Genomic DNA, 9,568 nt, shown 5'->3' with positions numbered 1-9,568 from the left:
TATATATATATATATATATATATATATATATATATATATTTATATCAAGAGATGCAGAGGGAGAGTAGTAGCTGCAGTAGCAGTAGCAGTAGCAACGTTGGTAGTTCTTATGATGTTCTATTATACTGCTAGGTTAGTGGAAATAATGTGCCTGTGTGTATGTATGTATATGTATGTATACTGTTGACACTGGTGATTGGTTGTTGTAGCAGTGCACATTCAACTGTAGAAATAGTGATTCGGTAGTAGTAGTAGTAGTAGTAGTAGCAGTAGTAGTAGTAGTAGTAGTAGCATGGATAATCTTAGCTGTGAAACTAAGTTTTAGTTGTGGTGGCAATAGTAGTAATATTATTAGTCACAATAGTAACGATTGTTGTTCTTGTAGTATTAGTAGTATTAGCAACAGCAGCAGTAGTAATAGAGGTGGTGGTGGTGTTTACAGTCAGTGCCAGAATTAACTTGGTGAGACCCTAAGCTATATAAAGCTTGGAGGCCATTTAAAAAAAAAATACACCTGAAAATCTCACAAAAAAAAAAGATAGGAAACATATATGGGTTTTAATTATTTTGAAACCCCTGTAGATCTTGTGGCCCCTAGCAGAAGCTTGCTTGGCTCATGCCTAAATCAGGTATTGCTGGCAGCAGCAGCAGCAGTTTCTGACATTGGCAGAAGGCCAGACATTCTTAATCAAGGAATATAGTTGATTGACTCCACCCCAAGTACAAGGATGGATGGATTGATGACAGGTACAGATGGTCTTGTAGGAATTTATACCTAGACTAAATACCTGTAAGGCATTTTTCTGTCTGGCACTATTTCCTTTTCTCTACCGCCAGCAATAATAGTAGTAGTAATAGTGGTAGTGGTGCTACCGGCAATGGTTGTGGTGGCATTTTTAGTAGTTGTGATAGTAATGATTATGTGAACAGTTGTGGTTGTGTGTTTAAGAAATTTGTTTTACAGTTACATGACTTCAGGTTCAATCCCACTGATCTGTACCTTAGGCAATGTCTTCTAGTACTTATAATTAGAAATAATTGTCATTAGGGAAGACAACATTAGTCAATGGCTAATATTATGTAAATTATTCTAGCAAGTACAGTAGACAACTCCTGATATGTTTCAGTGTTATTAGAACTCCTCAACAAGGCCTAAGCTTCATGATAATTGCCAAACTAGTGATGAGAGAATCACTTGGTAGATGTAAAATATGTACATACATAGGTTTAGGAAACTAGCATATTTCAGAGAATGTACTACCAGTAAGAATTACTCTGGTACACCATCAGCTTGAAAAGCAATAGTTAAGTTGTTTTATTAGCATTAGTGACTTAGTAAAGACAAAGCTCCGAATCATGTCTGTTGCTGATACCGTTGTTTATTGATTTGTACTATTGATACTTACCATTGGGCAGTCAGATACACTGGTATGTATCTGTAAATGACTGAATGTCTACGGCCAACCAAATATCTATAAGTGACCTGATATTTATAACCTACCAGCTGCATTGAGTGATTGAGTGTAAGATGATGGAAAGGAAGAAGAATTAAAGTTCTGGACTTCTTCTTTGGTCATGCTGCTTTTGCAAATTCCCATGACCCTCTGTCACCAACCAATTCCATTTTTATGAATTTGAATTGGAAACTCGAGTCATAGTGAATCTTTCATTAGGTGATTAAACCATGGACGCCACCCCTATGGATGAATTGCAGTTATAGGGCTTGGTGTCTCCTGACAGTCAATCTTTTCACATTTCTCTGCCCAGTTGAACTCTTCCACTACCCCTTCACAAGCTGCCATGCTGCAGTCCCATGACTTCACCATATCCATGGCAGGGTAGCTGAATGGGTGTTATGCCTTGCGAAAGAGCAACACATAATGGTCATCATTCTGTGAGGTATCCAAAATACCTGCATACTCAAAAGTTCCTGTTTTAATATACAAGGTGGCCCAAAAGTCACAGAGGGATTTAAAAGTTTAATGAGTTTGTTTTAATTACATTTTCTTATTTGTAATTCACAAAATGTGAATCTTCACTTCAAATGTACATATTTCCTGTATGTACACACACACACACACACACACACACACACACACACACACACACACACACACACACACACACACACACACACACACACACACTATGTGTGTGTGGTGCTAAATTATTGTAAATTTAAAACAGTTTAAATGAATTATTAACACCTTGTACATTCTGAGAAAGTGATACCTGTGAACCATATTTTCTGGTATACAAGTTGACATTGTACTTAGTGTAAACATTCAAACATGTCTATCTTTCCAAATACTACTGCATTTCACATGGAATTTTTAGTCCTCAAAAGTCATCTTGGTGTTTAAGATTACCTGCTTGTTTTGGTTGTAAATTTTTGTCTGAGAAATTTGTCTTGTATGTTGGAAAGTACGGTGTCTGAATTTGACAGCAAACCCACCAGGAGGGACAGTCATTCATCTCTACAAATTTATAATCCTGTTTCAATGCCTTTCTTGATATGGGCAGTAAAAGGCTCTAGTTGTTGATGTGCATATAAAGCATCTGTAGATAGATAGTCTTGGATTGTTTATTTTATGTGACAAGAAGGCAGTGTCCATAGCTGTACCAGAGCCCTTTAGTTTGGGATAATTTTATTGAGTTTACTTTGAAAGTAGAGAAATCAAAGAGAAATAACATGATTAAAGGAGATCTGTAGAGAGCTGCCAGTGTGGTGAGAAAAGATTGAGTAAGTTATTTAGTACTGTATGTGTGACAGGTGATGCAGAGAAAAGAATGGTTTTAAATGTGGCCAACATACAACAGAACTTAGACATGGAAATGCAGTTAGCTGGGTTTTTAAAAAAAATTGTGAAGCTTACAAGAAATAGTTGATAGCATCAAACTGTCAACTGTGTCCACTGCTTCCTTTGGGACAAGGCTGTAATCTGTCATCCTGCTGCTAACCTTCTCTTTTGTTATTGACCTGTTTGAATTTTTTATGTATGTAGCAGTTTTCATATTTTCATCTGAAATATGTTTGTCCAATGACATCATTTAATGTCTGTGTTCCATACTGGCATGGGTCGAATGGTTTGACTGGAATCGATGAGCCTAAGGACCACATTGTGCTCAAATATCTGCTTTGGTATGGTTTCTATGGCTGGATGCCCTTCCTAACACTGACCACTATACAGCATGTGCTGGATGCTTTTAAAAAAATTTTTTTGGGTGCTAGCACTAGTAATGTTGCCATGCAGCTTGCGAAATTTCAAAACCCAGGTGGGTCATGTGAGGAGATGAGAGGTTAAAGTATGAAAGGAGGAAGGGGCAAACTGTTTTTTGTGGAAGATCTAAATGTTACTCACGTAAGAATGATCAGCGGGAGAATGGTGTATGGCGGAATCAGTTAATTGCTGGACAAGAAATTTTGTGGTATCTAGTTGCATTCTCTTTACATTCTGCAGTTGGCTCTTGTCTCTTGTTCGTACAGTTCAGTTCTTGTGGTTGATTTCATTGAGTAAGCTCCATTTCATGGTAATTCTGACATTGTGTTGAACTTGGAAAGATCATTGGTGTTTATACTTGATATAAAAATTATTGATTACTTATATAGGCATGAGGTCACATAGTTTAGGGAGGGGACAAGCTATAGTCGATCATATTGATCACAGTCTTTTATTGGCCACAGGAAGGATGAATGATTAAGTCAAATGAGATAGGTTTTTCAAACATAGAATGTTAAGGGACATAAATACTGCAGTGTATTTTGTGTAGAGCTCTACTGATTCTGCTAATACTTGATTGCCTCATTATATACTATTTATTTAAATAAATACCTGAGCTTAATTATATCTATTGATACATTTAATATTGTCAATGTCATCATAATTATCATTATCACCACCACCACCCCCAATACAACTAACACCACCACAGTCCTGTCATCCTCTTTTTCATCATCAGAACCATCACTACCATTGCCGCTGACACTGTCATCAAAAATCACTACATCATAACCACTGCTGCTACCACCACCACTACTACAACCATCACCAACACCATCATCATCACAGCATCCTCTTCTCAATAGGCATCATCCCTCCACACACCATAAGTACGCCTTTTACTCTTGATCAGGAACCTTAATGACCTTAATCTGTTTTCTGTCTTTCAGAGTTCTGATGACTGGTTACATAGCAAACGTGTGAAGAGCGAAGAGAGCCCAACCAGTCAAGTTTCACCATGGTCCCCGCACCATTCAGCACAACCAACAATGGCTCCAGTGTCAGCGTACTCAGCGTGGCCCCAAAGTCTCATCACTGCCCTGAAAGATAACAAATACTTACCCCAGCCCCCTAACATCATGCGTGATAGGTAAGTGCTTAAATTTGATGTTAAACTCCCACTCACACATACCACCACACCTCGTAGAATATTAGTTGCATGTAGATATGAATGTGTGTGTGAGTACATATATATATATATATATATATATATATATATATGTATGTATAAACACACACACACATATACATATGTATATACATAATATATAGTGTGTGTATTTGCTTGTTTGTTCTATGCCCATCTTCCCATGCTAGCATGGGTTAGATGGGTAGTTTTCAATCGGGGTTCTCATTGGCTCCTGAGGATCCATATAAGATTTTTTTTGGTCCATGCCACAAAATAGTAAATTGGAGATTCACAACAGTATTTTAAGGGTCCTTAAAACAATTTTGCTTTAGATGTGTGTATTGGTATATATTGCAAGAAACAGCTGGGTTTCTTTCTCAAATGTTTTACATAGTTCAGCTTACGCAAGTGAATGTGTGAAGAACAAAATAAGAATTTTGAAAGACGTTTCTATAAAACTAGTTTTTAAATATCAAATAGCTATGGGGGTTCACCAAAATAAAATAGTAATCATAGGGGTCCATAGATAAAAAATGGTTTAGAACCCCTAGGTTAGATGAATACATTATTGAGGCTGTGTTTTAACATATTGTATTTGTGTGTGTGTATATACGCACACCTATATACATGCATATATATATAGTTCATTTTCTGTGTGTCATCTTGGGCAGGTGTTATTTCCTGTAGCCTTGGGTTGGCCCATATCATTTGACTGAAATTGGTTAGACTGTAGTAACAGTGGTATACAAACCGTTTGGATGTATTGTAGTTCTGTAGTTCAAAGGTCTAGCCTTGTCACACACTGTTTTACCAACTCCATTTGAGAATTATGTTAAGGATACATCTGTCTGTGGAAATACTCAACCACTATGCATGCATTCAGTGATCCTGGTAGTTCAGCCAATTGAACGACTGTATACATTTTGTGTGCGTGTGTGTGTTTGTATGTGTTTTTGCGCATACCACCATCATTATTCATCATTATATCATGTTGCTTATCATGCTGGCATGGGTTGGATGGTTTGACAAGATTCAGCTTATTGAAGGACCCACATCTTGCTCTGATGTATCCTGTGCTAATATATATATGTAGGAAATTAAAATGACAAAAGAAAAAGAAATTTATGTTACAAACTTCATTAGCTTACAACTGTTTCTGCTATAAGATGCAATGCATTCATAATTGCATGCTTGTGAATCACCACCAAGTATTATTATTGCTATGACTAAGTGAAATAATAATAATAATAATAATAATAATAATAATAATAATAATAATAATAATATATATGTATAGTTTAGGACAATCAGTAAGTTGTCATAATAGTACTCAGAGTTTCAAACGCCAGAGCTAAGAGCTATGATGCATTCTCATTGGCTATTATGACAATAGAGAATGCATCGTAGTTCTTAGCTCTGGCATTTGAAACTCTGAGTATTATCATGACAACTTACTGATTGTCCTATACAATGTATATATATGTAAATATACTTTATTTACCTAATATCTAAGTCTCATTCTTTTGTTGTCATTTTTAAAAATTATTATTTTTATTATTATATATATATATATAGATAGATAGATAGATATAAACATATATAGTATGGATTCTTCTGTTAGAAAACAGATAAAGGTTCTGCTGCAATTTCTTACTGAACAACCACAGAGATAATTTGTTTCTGGTGATTAAATTATATGTGCTGTACATTACTCCCTCCCTCCCTCCATCAAATCTACATTGCTTGTATGGATGCACATGCATGCAACTCACATCAGATGTCAAAGTGATTGCAGAGCAAAGTGCAATGAAGTGTTTTTGCTCAAAGACATGATGCACTGCCTAGTCTGGGAATCAAACCCACAATCTTGCAATCATGAGTGCAACACCTTAACCACTAGGCCATGTGCCTTCACAACACACACACACACACACACGTATTGTTCCTAAAGCTAATGACTGCAATAACATTGTACCTTCTGTTCAGTTTTAGGTCAAGTAAATGTTGGTGCATGCCACCTTTATATGAAAGCACATTAAATTGATGAATGACTGCTTACAGAAATTGGCAGATCTGTTTTGACCTGTTGGCTCCGTATACACTCTTTTACTTAAGTTGTAGCTGGTACTACACCTTGGATAGCTTGACTTTGCAAGCTGATTTCATAAAATACTTCTTGCCAGTGTAGAGAATACTTGGGGAAAGGGGGGAGAGTGGAGTGGGAAGTTCAATTTAGAGTTGTTTTCTTAAAGAAAAGATCACCGCTTCATACTGCTAGCATGACTTGTATGCATTAGCTGTGTCTGTTAAACTTATACAATGACACACTATGGATCAAAAGTGTTACATAACCTTGTTTATCTTCACAATAGAAAAGAAAGAAGGAAAACAAACAAACAAACAGTTCATATGATTTCTATGCAAATACAAGCACACACACATTCACATATTCAATTTTCATAAACAACTCTCACATCTGATCTAGATACATGAATTCATTTAGGTCCTTCCTTAGCAACACACACACACGCACACATCTCACTCAGTTGTTTTGTATTCATGTAGAGACCCCACCCTCTCTTTGACTGCTGACAGGGCCAATGTTGTTGCCTCAACATTCTGAAGTTTAATTTCAGTGATTGAATTAGACACTTTGATCTCTTTCTCATGGCTGAATATGTCATGAGAAAATCTAAGTGTATGTGAATGTGAATATGTTATTATTTATACATATATATCTCTCCCTCTTCTCTCTCTATATTGTTTATATATTTTATATAAGCACAAACATGGCTTTGTGGTTAAGAAGTTCGTTTCCTAACTGTATGGTTATGGGTTCAGTCCCACTTTAGTAGTCTTTACGCAAGTGTTCTTTTTTCTATCGCTCTTTGCTGCCTTGTGAATGGATCTGATCGTAGACAGGAACTGAAAAAAGCCCATCATATACATGTATGTGTGATTGTATTTCCATATCTTGATATCACATTGTGGTTATAGATGAGCGATCACTGTCAGACAAATAATGTCCTTCATTTCCAGTCTTCTGTAAAAACATGTTCAACAATGGGGAAATATTACTTTGCTTGGAAGCAGCAAAGGTTAGTGACAGGAACGGCATCTGGCTAATGAAAAATCTGTTTTAATGAATTCTGTCAGACTCATGCAAATTTGGAAAACTGGACATTAAAAATGGTGACAATAGCATATACACCTGACTTATCATTGTCATTGTGATGTCTGCTTTTACATGCTTACAGGTATCATCGGATATGAATTCTTTGTGCCAGAATTTTGCCTGGCTGTATGCCCCTTCTGGCACAAACCCTTGCTTGTTTCCTAACAAGGTAATAATTCCTCCAGTCTGTCAAGCAACGAACAGTTTGGACATGACTTTTATGGGATGGCTGCAAAGAAAACAATGCTGTCTGTACAGATGTTGAAAGCTTTTGTTTATGATCAGCATATACATATGAAGATGAGGGGGAACACGCGCGCACACACACACACACACACACACTTTTTATCAACAGCATCCATGCAGTGGGATTGAACCCTTAGCCATATGATTCTAAAGCAAACTTCTTTAAATATATATATACATATATACTTATAAAGAAAAAGATAGGATACAGGAAAGATGATGGTTATGTTATGAAGTTCATAACATAACCGTCATCTTTTGTGTGTCAGCTCTTTTCCAAATTACTTCTTTATACTCATGTAACACTTTGTTCTGAAACATATGTATATTGAGCTGTACACATCAGGTTATTTATCTTGCAATGCCTAAGCAATACACACACACACACACACACACACATATATCATCATCGTTTAATGTCTGTCTTCCATGCAGGCATGGGTTGACAGGAGCTGAACAATTTGATAGGACTGCACCAAGGTGCACTGTGAATATGACTTGAGATCTCTTTGAACTGTTAACAGACCATTAGATCCCAGTCAATACAAATTGTACAATAAATGTTGCTCTAGTCTGAGTATTGAGTCACTCTATCTGTAAATGTTTGTTGTTATTCTTTAAACTAGTTTTTGCAAATAACAATAATCTTAATTTCACACCACACACACATTCTCTCACTCTCTCTCTCTCACACACACATTCTCTCACTCTCTCTCTCTCACACACACATTCTCTCACTCTCTCTCTCTCACACACACACAGATACATACGCACATGCATAGGTAAATAGATAGATGTATATTTATTAGCCATATTTACATGTCTTTGGTTATGTCTGTAGAGAATGTATGTTGTATTTTCATAACTGTACACAGTTGTACTGTTTTTGTCAACCTATAAGTTTTTTTTTTTACTGTGTCCTCTGTTGGTTCATAGTGATGATTGAATGGGAATATAAATAAAAAGAATTTTTGATTGATTGTTGATATTAACAGAAACAGAACAGTAGATGCTACAACTGCTTCATCTCTTGTGATTTGGTTTCTCTCAGTCACTGCACACATGTAAACAACTCACCGTACTTGCACTCTCTTGGAGTCAGCCAAAGAGTTGTCACTCTCTCCTGACGTCTGAACTAACCAAACACTGCATCCAGCCACCTTTATCTCACTGATTTCTTGTATAACGGTCTGTTGCCTCAGCTCTTACACACACATGCACATGTACACACAAACGCATATATATACGCATACATGCACACTGCCCACATATACATTTACATGCACATACACAATACACATGCAGACATCTGTTAGCTACTTATAATTTACAACCAATACATTATATGCATACACCATACCTCTCTAATCCATACTCTAGCGGCTTTGTCTTCCCCAAATCAACTTCCACATACCTTAGCCAAATCTGACACCCTGCATCACACTTTCCCTCACTGTTTTTATCCCATAGTATTCTATCCAACCCACATACCCAGTAGCCACCCAGTAGTAGAATAGATCCACCCAGCAATACACACAGCCACCCCTCACTGCAAGTTCTCCTATCTATCATTGATGTTTAGTCTGTTGTATTACAGCTTGCCTCGGTCGTTGCCCTCCTATCTACAGACTGGGCCACCTGTTTTACTCCACCCGGAACGTGTGATACCCCATTCGGAATCAGCAAGGTAATTAACTGACAGGACTTTTCCACATATACTCTGGTTTTTGAAACGTT

At 36.8% G+C, this 9,568-nt stretch overlaps 1 protein-coding gene across 2 annotated transcripts in view; it reads left to right on the top strand.

Annotated features, from left to right (window-relative positions):
• Window positions 1–9,568, top strand: part of LOC106881090 (ski oncogene) — a 107,125-nt gene that overhangs the window by 83,990 nt on the left and 13,567 nt on the right. Inside the window, exons 3-4 of one of the 2 annotated variants that reach the window (XM_052974090.1) lie at window positions 4,172–4,371; window positions 9,429–9,518. In XM_052974090.1, the coding sequence (XP_052830050.1) occupies window positions 4,172–4,371; window positions 9,429–9,518 (290 nt within the window). Of the gene's footprint in view, window positions 1–4,171; window positions 4,372–9,413; window positions 9,519–9,568 lie in introns of both variants that reach the window. The other variant, XM_052974089.1, reaches the window with a different exon arrangement.

The sequence above is a fragment of the Octopus bimaculoides genome, chromosome 17 (genome assembly GCF_001194135.2).
Source record: "Octopus bimaculoides isolate UCB-OBI-ISO-001 chromosome 17, ASM119413v2, whole genome shotgun sequence".
Classification (NCBI taxonomy): domain Eukaryota; kingdom Metazoa; phylum Mollusca; class Cephalopoda; order Octopoda; family Octopodidae; genus Octopus; species Octopus bimaculoides.
Note: the sequence above shows the minus strand (reverse complement) of the source record. Positions and strands in the feature narration are given on the sequence as shown.